Below are 16,364 nucleotides of genomic sequence, written 5' to 3' on the forward strand. Positions count from 1 at the left end.
TTTTTATCCCAGTGGTGAAGGAAGAAAATGCGTGTGTATTTTCATCCCATTATCTTCAATGCACTGTCCAATCACCACTTAGCCGCATTTCAAAATGTTTCTTCTGGGGAGTAGACTTCTAGCTGAACTGAAAATTAAATCGGAATCAGGAAGAATTCAAAACCGGTAGAGTCAAGGAACCAAGTTTCATGTTCAGAAGAAAAATGTTTATGAACAGTAATAGTTGGGAGTCACATCATTTGTTTCTGAAAATGACTTTTTAAATAATGCTTTATTTTACATTTACATATTATTGAGTATATGGAATTTTGAAGAAATATTAACCTTCAAATAACTTGATTCAATAAATACTTGTTGAATGCTGAATGTCCTAATAGGAGATAAGACATTTCCACCAAGAGGAATATTTCTCTTAAAACAAATGTGAAAATTTAAGCTCCTGGAGGCAGAGACTATGTTGTTGGCCACGAGCCACACGTCTACTGTGAGGCCTGGATAAGGATGACTCCACAAATGACGTGTTGAAAGGAGAATAAACGACGGAGTGACAGACGCACGAATACGTGTCATGTTAGTGATGTCGGGCGGGTATAAGTAAGAACAAGGCTGTAAATTCCCAAGGCGTGTCTCCACTGTAAGAACTCAAACGTATTTACAACTGAAGAGTCTAGTGGAAGATGGGAAAGACTTTGATGTTTAGGGTAAAAATAACCAAAGTGTGAATTAAGAAGAGAAAGCCTATTTTAGGAGCCTTGAGGCAACTATTTTAGCAAAAGTACATTGCTGCAGCTACAATTAAGAACACCGCTGTTCAAAATAGTTGTGATATGGGGAAAATTACAGTGAAACAATGTTTCCTCAAAACTATCAAAAATTCGCTTCCGGCTCACATTCCAAAGCTAAACTTTTGTGGAGGGAGCAAAGGAAAGTACACAGAAAAACCACCACCATCAGTGCCTGCACCAGAGCTATTTATTAGCGTAACTTTTTCTTTTTTTTTCTTCAAGATTTCATAACAACTGAAGTATGTACAAAGTCTTACAGCATTTACACCATAAAAAGTTTCTTATGAGCGGACGAAGCCTGCGGTAGTGCTCCTGAACTTGACAGCATAACTACAAGAGCAATGAAGGAGACGGCTGCGTGTGTACCTCTGCTACCACACCACAGCTGTCAGCTGGTTGATGGCCAACTGGAAGACAGGTTATTGGGGAAACAAGGGAACAAGTCGATATGCGGCACTAGAGACCATGGGGTGGCGGGGCTACATAGTGTTGTGTTTCTACAGTTTCCTAGGACGGTAACAAAGGTCCACAGCTTGAGAGAGTAACATATGCAAGACAACACAATCACACTGCTCAGTTATGGTTCAGCTACCAAAGGTGTGCATGGTTGAAGAGGAGGCTCTATACACTGATATGGCTGGTACTTCCGTTTGTGTTCATGTCTTCAGGTAGCGAAAACCTGCACGAACCCCACTTCCCTCTCCCAGATAAAACAACAACAATGAAGGGAAGTAGGGAAGGAAGAGAATCAGCATGGAATTAGTTATCGATCAACAAAATCCCAAACCTCCCCAAATTTTAAGACATTAAGTTAACAGCTTTAGAGTGGTCATTCCTGTCAAAAGATTAATAATAGAAATTTCTGAATGAACTCAAATCAGAAAAATATCAACAATACCCCAGATATTCAACCTTCCATGTATAATCACCTTCATTGTATCTGACTGTCTTTTCTTGGGGTCAGTTTTATACAGAACCACCAATATTTATTTACACACTGAATAGGAGACAGAATGTAGCATCGTTGCCCAATCGTTCCTTTAAGCAAGTGGCAAGAGAATCGCAGCATGTACGTGATTAACGTCAGGCTTACCACTTTCTTCCTCGGAACACCCAGCCTGGTTCTATCTTAGGTCAGTCACTCCAACTGCTTGATAGCAGCTCCCATGGATTCCCCCATTGTTTTGGTCTCACATGTAGGCAAATTGGCTTTTTATTTCAAAAAGATTCTACTCTCAATTTAAAAGCCAGTTGATAAAACTTTTAATTAAGACACAATAGAGCGGGATAGAAAACACAAGAACCACATAAATATTGAAGAAGTTGTATACCGTTTTCGTGTAAACAGTTTAGCTTGAGATCAAAGCCCTCATCAGATTCTGGCCGAAACGTTTGGCAGAGGACCGTGCGTTCCGCCAGGCTCTGCAGTGACGGTCGATGCGGACGCCGGGTCAGCCCCCATGTTGACAGGCATGCAACTTGAAAACATTGCACAACAAGCAACACAAAGAGAGTGGAGAAGCTCACGACACTTCAAGGAGACCTCACAACCTTCACAACTGCGGATGCACAGACAGAGACCCACCCCTCCCTCCTTCGCACGCGCTTCCTCTTACACGTGGGAGACCTTCTGTGACTCTCTGGCTTGTTTGATGCTATATAACCACTTGATGATCCTAGCATTTCTTTCGATGGCAGAAATGCCATATGGCACCCGGTCATTGGCACTGTCATCATTTCTAAGGTCACTGTTACTGTCCTGAGACTGTTCACAGTCCGAGCTGATCATGCTTGCACTGCGGAAGTTGAGGGATATGATGTCGGAATTAGCCCTTGCAAAGTTTTCCATTCCGAGGTTTTCCAGCTCTTCTGGGTCCAGGCCACAGTAGTTGAAGAACCTCTCCACGTCCGCATCCACCCGGAAATACCTGTCACTCAAGTCTGACTTGGACCGCTGCAGGGAGGGTCTGCGGCTGACTCCACAGGCGGGTTCCACGGGGTCGGCTTCGGGGGACTTCGTGGTGGCCACGGCAGTCACCTTGGGCTTGGGCGGCAGGGGCGGGGCGGAGCTACTGCAGGGGATCGCTTTTAAGGGCTTCACACTGGTCACTTTGCGGATGTCCGAGGAGCTGTGGGAGACGTGGAGGAAGGACTCTGCCGTCTGCTCCAGCAGCCTCCTGCCCACGTGGGAACTGCTCTCCTGCGGGCTGCCGCGGCCCTGCGTCGGGTAGACTTTCAGGGACTCGGCGAAAGAGTGCCGGTGCAGGTCCGTGGCGTCTGGCCTGTGAGGCGGCCAGTTTCGGGAGCTGTGCTTGTGGCCCGAGCCCGAGCTGGAGCCTTCGGAGCTGTTGATGATGTTCTTCAGGATCTCGAGCTTCAGCGTCTCCCTCTGCACGCCGCTCTCGGTCTTGGCGTTGGGCCCGAACACTCTGAGCGTGGGGCTGCCCAGCGCGCGCTTGGCGCCCGGGCACACCGGGGGCTTGGCCAGCACCGCCGGCTTCACGGGCTCCTGCTTGGCGTTGATGACCTCCTGGCTCTTGACGTACTTGGCCTTATCCGCTTCCAGCCGCTCCACAGCGCTGAGTCTTTTGGGGTTGGGCTCGGCCTGCCTGCGAAAGTAGTCGGGCCCTTTGTTGAGGATGCGCAGGGGCACCGCCGAGGTGAAGGTGCCCGCGGGGCTGACCGGCTTCACCATGCTACCTGTCTGGAGCGTCTCCGTGGGCATGGTGGGTGGTCTCTCCCCGGCGGCCGTGTTGGATTTTCTTCTGGGCGCCTCCGGATGCGCTGAACAGACACATGTACACGGAGCACAAAGGGCGGCAGACGGACCCTGGAACCTCGGTGTCAGCAGCGGGCGTAGCAGCAGCGCCTCATCTCACAGCCCATTAACCGCCACTTTAAGTCACTTTCCCCCTTTCAGGCAGCCCCGTTACAAAAAGGCCACAGGCCACAAGTTCCTCGGATCTGCTCCGCCTCCTCCTTTCTTCTTCGCGAGGATGTGGGAGTCTCCTCCAGGTCTTTGTGTTCCACTGCAGGCAGAGCTGAAACACAAAAACGCCAACCGCTGGTTAGGATGGGCGAGTGACATCACGGCTGTAGCAACCTAGAAACCCGCGGTGCCAGCGCCGCCTCCACCTCCGCCAGCCGACAGCGCTCCCCGGCGGCGCCCCGGCCTTTCAGGGAGGCGATCCCGGTTCCCAGAACGCGCGGCCGGGCCGGGAGTCCCAGCCTGCGCCTCGCGCGCCGCTGGCCGAGGCTGGAGTCTGGGAGAAAGGGGCTGACAGTTCCCACGCGTGAACTCCTCCAGCTGCCTCCCCATTGGTGGGAACCGCCTCTGATCACACCCAGTTGGCCTCACTATTGTCAAAACCCAGGAAATGCTAGATGAATGTAGAAACGCGGGCGTAGCAAAGCCCGGTTGCCAGTTCATTAAGTGCTGCTGGGTTCCTAAGAATCCCTACCTGCTTTAGGCTGCAACATTGGTGAGTTTTGTCTGTTTCGAGATGAAGCAAAACTTCTGATTTCTTACTCTCCATCTCTCAATTAACACTTGAAACAAGCACTTAACTCTTCAACAACTAAAGCGATGGGCAGAAGTGGGATCGGCAGTGAAGATGACAAATTTTTAGTATCAGTATGTTTGAGTTATCTCATTTTTGCCAACCAATAATTTAAAAACACTTTCTCCTGGAAACAAAGGATGCTTATGAAGTTCATCCTATACAAGCTTATTTTTTAATTTAAAAAGCTAGAAATATTTCTAGATTAAGTATAGAAGTAGACAATTTGATTTGAAATGCTCCATCATTTTTCACATTTAATGAGCAGAAATCACAAGTTAGTTTTGTGGTATTTTCCCAACCCCACAAGAAAACAAAGAACAAAATCTTAAAATGTCAGTCACACCTAAAACATTACTGTAAAGAGAATTTGCATAAGAGTTAAGCATTCATGGGACTAATTCATGGTTTTCTGAACTTGACTACTCCCACCCCCAACCCAAACCGATATAATGAAACACTTATCAATCTTCCGATGTGTATCTATAGGGAGTTTCTACTGCGAAACGATGAAGCATTTATCTCTGCAGCCCTGGAACAGTTCCTCTGTTTGTCTGTTGTTAATGGCAGAGAGCACCTATGAGGCCATTAGCTTTTGAAAGTAACTGGTAAAGACCTTTTTATCTTCTTTGGTTATAATTAGAACTATTGAATAATGTATTCAACTAATATGTCAAATAACTAATTTATAAAATAAGTAGTAATATTACTATAAAATCATCTTCTCTCATGGTAAAAAATGAAGTGTCTATTAATAACAACTGGGGGGTGATATTTCTCCTTATTATCTTTTGAAACTCTTAATCTCTAAATACACCCAATTGCCATGTTTCGTCGGAGACAATTTTGGTAATCTGCAAAAGGATTTGTTCTAATAAAAACACTTTCCCGTGCAAGATCTGAGAAGCCTCAAGGCAGTGTCTACATAATGATTTCCTTAATTGTGTGGTTCTATTATGATACTTCAATTTAGTTTAAAAAACCACCTCCTCTTATGAAGATTAAGTGAGGTTGTTTCTTTGAACATATTTTGAAGGAAATGCCAGAAGAGAAGCGACAATTACTCTGCCGGGCGGCTCGGACCACCTCACTGGGAAGATGAGCTGCCCCCCCCCCGCCCCCCCCCCCCCCCCCCCCCCCCCGGCTAAGGGGGTTCACAAATGGAAAGAGCAGCAGAGTCTGGGCTTGGAGACAAATCCTCTGGGTCACACCAAGGGTGCTTGAGAGAGGTCTGCTCCCAGGACAGGCCATGTTTTCCAGAGCAGAGCAGCTGTGGCCTTTTCACTGGTTACCTCTGCAGCTTTCAAAATTCATCAAGGGAGGGGACGGTACCAGAAGGTTCAGGGGCAGAGTGAGAGACAGGACTGATATCCACACCATCAGCTTTCTGCCTAAGGACCACAGCAAACCTCCAGCAAGCAGGGAGATAGCCCAGCAGGCAACAGGAGACAGAGCTTATACCTCTTCTTCTGGGGCCTTGTCCCCTCATCTATGAATGACATAAGATGCCTGGACGAGATTCCTATCCCTTCTCCATCTCAAATCACGTGGTTCTGAGGAGCTAACATCACGTGAGTTACTTCCAATTTCTCCCGGGAATATTGGCCCATGACTGAACCTTTCTACACTTCCTGCATTTGCTGTTCTTAGGAAAATGTCCTTTGAGTGATGAGCTATAGTTAACATATAACATCCACTGGCATTAAAGCTCATAATGGCCTGTCTTCTAATTCTATCATATTATGACCAGAAGCCTAAACTGTCCACTACTCATCCTGCCCTGTCTGTTAAGGCAGGCTTTGGTACCCTTTAGAGCACTATATACAAATCATTACTCACACCCCAGCCAGGTTGCTCAGTTGGTTGGAGCATTGCCCCATGCACCAAAAGTTGTGGGTTCGATCCCCGGTTGGGGCACGTACAGGACATAACTCATTGATGTTTTTCTCTCTCCCTCCCCTTTTCTCTCTCTCTTAAAATCAATAAATATATCCTTGGGTAAAGATTTTTAAAAAATCATTACTCTCAATTCATGAGACTGGGAAATATCTATTTTATAGGAAGTGCTTTTCAGAAAGCTCATTGGCTTCCTTTCACTCTTTCTTCATGGAAAAGAAGGCGCGAACACGGGCAAACAGAGGCAGACATCCTCAAGTTGACCCCTGTAGGCACTCCACAGCGCCCAACCTTCGGAAGCAGTTATGAGACAAAAAGCCAGTGTGAAAGAATGGAATTATGTTAGAAAAAAAATTGTCTGTAACTACACTTCACTTTTGTTTCTCTCCTCCCCCTTTCCTCTGTCATTCTCAATTTCCCTAATAATTTCAACACACTGATGATGTTTAGAAATAACCAGGTCAGAGTTTAAAAGTTTTAGTTTGAATCCTTTGAAGAGAAAAAAATAAAGCATCTTATTGGAAGAATCGAAAACCAGAACAAGCTGCAGGAACTGATTGGACACTACAGAATAATAAAGCACGATCTAAGTTTGCTACCTGTTTTAGCCAACAAACTAAAGCTGCTTCAAACACACTGAAGGGGGCTTTGGCTGCTTCTTCCTTTAATTCTTACACAATCCTTGACTTCCGTTCTTTGACTTTGTGATGTTTAAGCAGTGTTGGCTGGGACAGAGCTACACAGTCCCAGAGTTTTGTATGACGGAGACCAGGTACATTTGAGAAGGCCAGTCAAGTGGCCGATGACACACCTGGAAACTGGACCTACGTTTCGATGTCCTCAATGTGATAACAATGAACAGTGTTCAGAGAACTCTGTCGCATAGGACCCCGTGCTGACGCAGCCCTGCTGCAGGGCCCCTCCGATGCGGCCAGGCACTGCCGGGAACACGCCAGGGGTTGGGCCTTCTATTTCCTCATCTTCTTTCAGGGAAGGAAAATGAGTCTCAGCCACACAGCGTTTCACAAACAAAAGTTATTACACAGCCCCACTTGACCCCTGACTTGTGGCTAAGGAAAGAGAACACAAGCCTGAGGGGGAGTGAAACTTCTGTTCATCAACCATTTTGGCTACATTCTATCTCATTTAGTATTGCTTTGAAAATTTCATGGGAGGATAAAAAGGATTGGAGAATAAAACTTGGCTGAGCTGAGGTACAAAACGGCCCACCAAATCAGGGCAGACCTGGACTTGACAGCAGCCTGGCCTGGGGGATGACTGCGGGGCAGAGCCCTGCCTGCTCCCTCCCTACCTGACCCCTGGCCAGAGGGTCGCATTATCTGTGTGGGAGTCCTGGTCTGTTTGAGGATGGCTGCCGAGCCCTGGAGCCAGCCAGGCACAGAGGACACAGCAAGGAAGAAATGGTGACACCCACTCACCCTAGTGGGACTTGTACACCCCGAGGGAACTCCTTCATGTGTAGAGCCTGTTTTAGCAGCTTTGGGGTGGGGCCCTAGATTCTGCATTTCTCAGATGCCTAGGAAGCTGGCCCAGCCTCTGAGGGGCAAAGGGAAAAGGGAAGAAGACTCAGTCCTGTACTAACAAGCTTTAGACTCCAAATGCCTCTGGCACAGAGGAAAGAGCCACACTTTCTTGTCTCTTAAATGAGTAAAACTCTGGAGCTTTGGGGGCATAAAAGTAGCAATCCCAGAGAATTTGAAACTTTTAAAACCAAAGTGGCCTGAGTCTTTCTAACCTCAAACGAGCCAGCTGTTCAGAGGGACAGTTAGGTGAAGACCAGGAGCCTCGGCAGGTGTGTAACGTTGGGGAGACCAGCAGGCTGGCTCCAGGAACGCCTGCAACCTTGGAGGCAGCTGGAAATAGAAAATGAGCCTCAATATACACAGTTTATACTCAGAGTGGTCACTTCATAAATTATATTAATGTCTAATCACTGTTGCACACCTGAAATGAATATAATATTGTATGTCAACTGTGATTGAGAAATAAAAAATTCTGATTTTATTTAAAAAAATGTATTCAGAGGTCCAAATATTTTTCATAAATATCTATAGCTTGCATTCTGGTGTTCTTATACTGGCACTTTTTAATAATGTAATTATTCTTAATTAACAATTTATCATTTTAATGATTCCTGTTGTTTTAAAAGTAGAGTTTAATATGAGATATTTGTCCTGATAACTTTATACATCAAGTTTCAGTTAAACTTTAATATCTACTCTATATGTATATATATATGAAGAAATATATATATACATATAGAATATGGGCCATATATATGGCCCTTTGATTTATTCTCCTGTGTCCCAAATTCTTTTTCCTCGACAACTGAATAAACATGGCCAAATATTATCCATCAAAAAACCCAACAACAACAAGGCTTAAAGACAGCGTTCTTCCAACCCAGGCAACACAGGCTTCAGTGCCTCTGAGGTCCGCAGACGGCGGGTGCCTGTGGCCTCCGGCTAGGGGCTGCCGGGGATCGGGTGTTGCTGTCGAAACAGCAAATTCAGACCTCTGCTCAGCCTCTCCTGATTTTAAAATTCACTATTATAAAACACTGTAGGCCAACTGCTTCCAGAAAGTAAAAAAGAAAAACACAGTTAATGCCTTATTCGTATTTAAGTGTTGGGTAGGAAGGAAGCGCTGAACTAGAGCAAGGACCCGGGGATTGAACACACCGCAGCTTCCTCCGCGGGGGTTTGCTCAGTGTGTGGAAACCGGTCATTGGTCGTGTGTGTCATGGCAGGGAACTAACTCAACTCAAGGGAACTAACGCCTGTGTCGTAGTCTTACCTATGAAAATGAATGTGCTGAATTTGGTGAACTTGAAAATGTCTTCAGCTCCAACATTCTTGGAGGCAAACAGCAAAAGAAGCAATTTATCTTTGAGGTTAATAAGAAATCTCAAAGAAGTGATGTTCCAATTGTCTAACATGTCCAATCTCAAAACATTGCAGTAGGAATAAAACTGTACCCGTTGCGTTTTGTTTTTTTGCGAACAGTGTTTGTGCTTGCTGCCTTCACTCGAAGATTCCGGCTTGCCTGGGGGCCACTGTCATAACTGTGCGCCTGGTTTTTCCCATTCAAGAACAGAGAATCATCCCGGTCCTTCGAAGTAAAAATGCACAGTTTCCTAGGACAATGTTAACTTCTGAATTCTTTACAAATGTAGGAGAAACACACTCAAAATATAAGAATGCTTACTGAATTATGGACTGTGTTCAATTGATTAGTACCTATTGGGCAGTTCTGTGTAAGTGACTCATGGCAATTTTTTAAAAAGCCTTCAAAAAACGTCTGGTGAATATCAATTGAGGAACGGTGATGAAAACTGTGGCGGGGCCGTCACAAAGGATGTCCCACACACCACTTCTCAGCAGGCCCGTGATCACAGCAGCTCTTGATGGAGGTTGTGGTACATTCAAGACAATTGAAAGGCACCGATGGCTGGCACGGAGAGTTAGGTGGAGAGCAGGGAGAACCCTACTGGGGGTGAGAAAAGGGGCAGGTGGACTTTGGATTCTATGCAGAGTAATGGGGGAACATTACAAGGTAATGAAGCATCAGTGACATGGCCAGCTTTGCCTTTCTAAGAAATCCCCCTGGCCACAGAGAGGGGAGAATATGAGCGGCAGGTGACCATAGGATGAGAGTAGCTGCCCAGAGGCCAGAGGCGTCAGCCAGGTTCTGTCCAGGAGAGGGGAGGGGAGGTGTCAGCCAGGCTCTGTCCAGGAGAGGGGAGGGGAGGTGTCAGCCAGGCTCCGAGTGGCTGCCCATTCTGACTCGGCCTTTGGGTTTGAATCCTAACTGCCTCATAATTGCTGAGTAGCCTTGCACAGGTTACTCCACCTTCCTGTGCCTTAGGTTTCCTATCTCTAAAATGGTGATAATAATCATACCTATCTCTTTAGGGAATTTGAGAAGGTAAAATAAAGGCATAGAGACACTTTTCATTCACGTCACCCTTATCAGGAGGGTGTCCTTGGAGATGGAGACCAGTGTAGACAATTTCAAGAGGTCCTGTGAACCCAACTTGGAGACAGACTGAACGTGACGGTGAGGAGGTTGAGGATGACTCTGGGCTTCCAGTTTGGCTACTGAGAAATGATTTGTGGGGAAGTGCACACTCTCGTCTAACCCTCTGTCCCATCCTCCCCTGCACTCCGGGCTTACAGCAAACTGAGCCAGGGCGGCCCCTCCCAGCCAGCTGTGCGCATCCACACTTCTGTCCTTCCCTCCACCGTGAGGCTTGTCATTTCTTCAATGTGCATCACAAAGCGTTAACAGCATTGTGGTTATCCCAAAAATTATATTTAGAAGCAAAAGGTATTCATAAATAATGCTTAGTTCTGTGGGTTAAAGCAGCGATGCCAGTCCACTTGGAAGACATTAATTTGTCCATTTTAATCAATATGCCACGTTGTTCAACACTTTCCCCTTTCCCTCCTTCCTTCCCAATGCACAGTCACTTTTATGAAGTCCTTTTATATTGTGGAAAAAAACTTGTAAAGAATGAAAAACTAAAGGGAAATAACAGAAATGAAAAATTAAATGGGGATGCAACAAAAGCATTTGTCAAAGAAATACTAAATTTGAGCAGAACCTAAGAAATCAGAGAACAAATCATCCAGAAGCATTAAGTCAAAACCACCACCCTTGCAGGGCTCGAGCTGTCTCAGTCACTGAATGATGTGCCTCCTTTTTTGTCACTCGGTGAAACCCCTGACCCTCTATAATTCTGACAGCTGAACCTTCTCTATTCAGCCATCAGCTCCGAGCTGTAAATGAAGTCATCTTTTTGCCAACAACACAATCACTTTGTATATTCATGGAAACCATGGGCTTTTCCTCATAACATTCAAACTTTGATTCCAGTGTCTTAGACACTTTTTGCTTATGCTTTCAGTTGGCTGGAGTAGGTTTTCAAATGGCATTTAATAAAAAATATCCTTGCCCTGGGTTTTCATTCCTTTCCTTTAATTTTCCACATGTTGGGTAAACCATTTCCCCGTTTTTAGCAACTTCTTTTGCTTTGTTTCTTTTGACACATAAATTCTGTTGGACCAGAGGATAGGAAACAAATGTTGGAATGAGTGTAGACATGCCAGAGAGGCCAACCCTTACCTCCTAATGACTTTATGGATACGCAGGACCAAGGAATAATGTCTCCCCCAGGGGCTCATATGCTGAGCTGAGGCACACTGGCGGAGCGGCACAGAAAGTGCACAGGCATTGTCAATAAGTGTGTCTTCTACCAACTGAGTATATACCAGCAATATCCTCCAGGTGGCACTGTGAACTGAACAAGTCTGGAGGGAAGAGTGGAAGTGGACAATTTCTTACCCACAGAGTTTTTGCTGATTTCAGGTGGGCCAAGAAAGTGAGCAATGGGAATGGGGGGCGGGGGGAGACAACTTTGCTTAAGTTGAGTGGGAGCGGGGCCGTCTCAAACTCTTTGCTTAGAACTGTGTGTAGGACAGTGGCCAAGTGTGCCTACCCTCATCTCAAACAGGCTGAGGTTGGACTCAGGGCCCTCTGAAAGCATGACACAGGGAGGTCTCTTGGAGCTGAGGAATGTGGAGACTGGCTTGTAGCTCAGGCCTGAGAGGTTCAAAGGCAGAGTCTGCACTGGACTCCCCAAACACAGGATGCATGCGAGGGGAAGTTGGGTTTCCATTAGATGAAGGGTGAGGGAGACCATGCAAGTACTTGGGGGAAAGGTGGTCAGGGGTTATCTTAAAACAAACTCCCCTCAAAGATCTCCCCGCCCCCACAAAGGAAGCCAACAGCCCTGTCCTAAGGAAAAGGCTGTGCGCTCCCCCTAGTGGTGGGAGGCGTGGCTGCCCCCGGAGAACCCAAAAGTTGCCAAAGAGAAAGAGCTTTCTGAAATCCCTCATACCCAGGGGACATCAGATTACAGGAGTCAGACGTAAGGAGAGGAACCTTGTCATTTTTCCTTTCACAGGCTGCCTACCCTGCAGACTCATACACCCACGTGGGGCCCTGAGAGGTCAGAAGTGAGGCCTCATGAGTGGGAGAGGAGCTAGAGCAGGAAAAGAGAGAAAATTACCCAAGGGTTATTAAGTTTCCTGTCCCCTCCTCCAAAAATTTCCAAGCCCACAGAAGCCTGAGCTGGGAGAGGGAGGAGCTAATTTGAACTTGAGGAGAGGTTGGAGTTTTGATCAAGATGTTCGCCTGGGCTCTTTCATGCCTGAAACTGATCTGAGGACTTTGAATAATTTAAGACGAACTGAAGAGGCTATGGGTCCTGTCTGAGATTCCATCCCAGGGACAGAAAGGAGAAGTCAGCAGAGTGAATTCTTAGGGCATGGGAAAAAGAGCATACTCTCTTCCTCTTTTTCCCCTAAGGAATCCAGGCCAGAAAGTAAAATGGGTCCACGCAGTTTCCCCCAGGTTTTCTGTCTGTTTGCCTGTGGGCGCAGTGCCCTGGCTCAGTTCAGAGAGAGGTCCGGGTTTCAAATGGGGTTCTCTGTGCCAGGCCACTTACAGCTCCGTGACCCTGAGCAAGCGACTCAGGCTCGGGGTACGTGTTTCCTCGTGTATGGAATGTTGACAGTAGTGATTCCTACATTTCAGGGGCTGACTGACGTGAGACTCCCACGAGGTAACACACGGAAAGGGCTCAGCGTGGAGCTCGGCACCAAGTGTGCTCAGTAAATGGTGAGCTGTTATTACCTTTCGTCCCCGGTGTCCGCAACTTGGCACGGTAATCGCCATCATTGGATTTCAAGCTTTAGGGTAACTGAATGATCTTTTGTCTTAGAATGATTCCATTACTCTCAAGTGATAGTGCATGTGCTATTTCTGTCAAAGTGGATTGACTGTGCAGTTTCTGTCTAAAAGGTCACTCGCGTGACCCCATTTTTATTTGAGTTACAAAGAAAATATGTGGTTGCAAATTTCAAAGCTAACACTTATGTGAGTGAAACAGGCTAGAGTAAATAATAAAGCCATTATGGAAAATGAAATCAAATCTATAAAGTTGGTCGGAGAAAAATAGCAGGTCAAGTCTCAATCCAGAATGGATTCTTTAGTGTCACTCTCTGAAGTTGTTTAGAAAACTCATTTCACGTGCTTCTTTGTCAGTAAATCTACTGTTCAAAAAAGGTTACGTGTTTCTCTTAAAATGTCGTCCTCCTGTTCAAGACAATTAAAATGAACTAGGGAATCAAACAAACAAAAAAATCACACTCTGGTTCAACATTTTCCCTTGGCGGAAGGTAAACACAGTGTTGCAATAGGAGGGCCGCCCCTCGAATGAATGTGGGGGAGCCCTACCTTTTACCTGAGATTACAAAAACGCATGCTGTGCATAGCCAGTTCCCAAATCATTTGGAAATTGAAGGATTTACTTGAGAAAAGTAACTACAAGTAATTAAAAAGCAGGGCCACTAGAATTCCTAATGAAAATCCAACAGGACTGCTGGCCTTATCCAAACAGACCTAAACGATCCCACTTTTGGCCACTTCTGTCCTCTCCTGGAGAGAGCTGTCCGTGGCTTTATGTTGCCCTGGGAGAATGGCTAAGCTCTAAATGAATGTGGAATTCAAGTGACCCTCGTCCTTTTCTATAAACCGCTACACTCCAATCACAGGTTTTAGAAGACTTGAGTCTAAGCGTTAGCTGGCTCCCCCCTTTAGGTGGGGCAGGAGCACCTTCCAGCAGCATCTTCCAGCAGCAGTGGCAACATCTCAGTGAACTCAAGGATTGTGCTCAGGGGCAATTCATGGAGTTTCTGGAGACATGGTGCTGGGAGCTTACACTCACCAACCCATCATCCTCACAGGGACCCCTTTGAGAGGCGGTCTGATACACACAGCACAAGTAGATGGTGAGAACAACACCCGTGAGTGATAACCGGACAGCCTGGCCTGGGGACCCTGCGTCCAGTTCTCCCACCAACACTGATTTTAAGCGTCTGCACTTTGCGTGTTGCTTTTTCCTGTAACTGTGTAAACTTATACTCAGTGGCACCTGCACAGCACCTACAAAAAGATGAGAGTGTCCACAGAGATAGAACATTTAGTTCTGAATATATTTTTAACTTCTAGTGGATGGCCCTTGGGGCAAAGAATAAAATATACTTAAAAATAAATACTGAAGTACGTTAAAGTAAAATTGTAAAACACTTAAACTTGACAAGAAGAAAAAGTAATAAACAGCAGTTTTTGGAGGGTGAACTATGTTCATTGTGAATATATTAGGTAAATTGCTCTATAACTGGTCTAACAAATTACCTGTTAGTATGAGCATTTCTTACTTAGCATACACATATGATACTCCCAGAACCATATTAATGCATTTCATAGGTTTCTAAATGCAATCCCACTAGAATCTCTAAAGCAAGTGTCATCCAGTCTTCACAGGTGAGGAAGTTGATGTGCAAAGACACTAACCCAGAAAGTTGTCTGGGATCTCCATCTCCTGCGGGGCTGGACATGCACACCCTGTCTGCATGGGCGCACCTTGACCTGCCTCCCCCGGCTCCACTGTTCCTTCAGCTCTTAACAAGATACGTGTGATGCATTTTAAAATGTTTTCTATTTAAATATTATGGCTCAGGAACCCACACTAAGTATATTTCAGTTCCTAAAATCTACTCTTTTGGCCATTCGCTACTTAGTACCAGCCTCCAGCAGAAGGGAGAGGAGGAAAAGTAATCATTTAACTTGTTGTTAAATCAAATAACCAGGCTACTTACTAACAGCTGAAATGTACAAGCACTCAAGGTAATGTTTACAAATGGGTTCCATTAATTTAATTCTCTTTCTTGACACCACTGACTGCAGATGTACCAAAAGTAAGCTAAACTTTGATGAAAATAAACTTTGATTATTAAAAGGAGCAATCAGGCACCATAAGACTGTGGTTTCAATCTGTCTTACCACACAGGGCCATTGGAGAGCAGGGATCACACGCTTTTTATTGCTATTTCCACCAAAGCCCCCAGCCGTGCACATAGCAGACACTGTACTAAAACGTGCACTGAGTTACCGAAAATGCTAAGCACTCAGGAGAATACCTGGCACATTATTTTATACTGTAAAGGCTCGATGAAGATGTCAGATGGAAACTTGGGGAGCGAAACTTGGGAAAACAGCGTTCATGAATTTGCAACAGCCATCCGAGTGCCTCCTGCAGACCGGAGAGCGTGGCGCGCATGTGCGCACAGAACTGTTTATTCACAACTTAGGAACGCGTCGGCGCTGCACTGTGCTCAGAACGCAAAGAGGGTGCAAAGAGAAATCAAAACCAGGCAGAACTTTAAAGCAGAATCAGTAGGTTCACTGAAAAAAAAATACTGCTGATCTCATTTGCCAGGGACACCTGGGATTATTTTCCATCTCTTGAATAGCCCTTAGTACAGCAATTGTTAGAACAACTTTTTCTTTGCCTCAAGGGTACTCAGAAAAGAAAAACAGTGTTTTTTCATTTTTTAAGGACTCAGATGGATTTGTGAGACAAATAATAATTTTCAAAATAAGACATGGAAGTTGACAGACACCTATGTCTGCAGCACATATTTTAATTTTAGCACCCAACACCTCTTACATGAATCATTTACAAGCTTAGAATGGTACCAGGTAAAGCCTCACCACCATTTTCACTTGAAATATTATTTTTGGGCCCACGTGGCAAGGAGCTAGGAATGACTAATAAGCTCGCTCCGCCTTGCCTGGGCCCATTCCGGAGCTGCCTATGAGCTCGCTGAAGCTGAAAACAGTAGACCACTCGTGTGTCCAGCTGTGTCTGGAGGCAGGCACAGTGCTAGGACAGAGAGGGAGACACTGGCCATCAGGTGAGAAGTCTGGGGCTGAGGTCCCAGGTCCTCTCCCACCTGTTGGTCCTCACCTGTCACCAGGACCCCTCCTCCCGGCTACGTTCTCTGATGCCTGCCTCTACATCCTGCTTCCTTGCCCTGGAATCTGCTCCCTCCACCCCCAACCTATGGGGCCAGGGCTGGACCAGAGTCTTTCCAGCTGGAGACACTGTGCCCAAACACAATGGGAAGCCTTTTCCAATTTCTCATTTTACATCCAATCCTTCCTTCTCGGCACTTCCTTTACAGTCTTCATT

The 16,364-nt window shown here is 45.9% G+C and overlaps 1 protein-coding gene across 3 annotated transcripts in view; it reads right to left on the bottom strand.

Annotated features, from left to right (window-relative positions):
- Positions 1-281: 281 nt before the first annotated feature.
- The window catches only part of FAM110B (family with sequence similarity 110 member B), a 150,843-nt gene continuing 134,760 nt past the window's right edge, over positions 282-16,364 (bottom strand). For all 3 annotated transcript variants that reach the window (XM_045181730.2, XM_045181729.2, XM_024572330.4), the window contains one exon: positions 282-3,826. In XM_045181730.2, coding sequence (XP_045037665.1) covers positions 2,398-3,510 — 1,113 coding nt within the window. In that variant the 5' untranslated portion in view covers positions 3,511-3,826 and the 3' untranslated portion in view covers positions 282-2,397. The remainder of the gene's footprint in view (positions 3,827-16,364) is intronic.

This window comes from Desmodus rotundus, chromosome 8, assembly GCF_022682495.2.
Source record: "Desmodus rotundus isolate HL8 chromosome 8, HLdesRot8A.1, whole genome shotgun sequence".
NCBI classification, from domain to species: domain Eukaryota; kingdom Metazoa; phylum Chordata; class Mammalia; order Chiroptera; family Phyllostomidae; genus Desmodus; species Desmodus rotundus.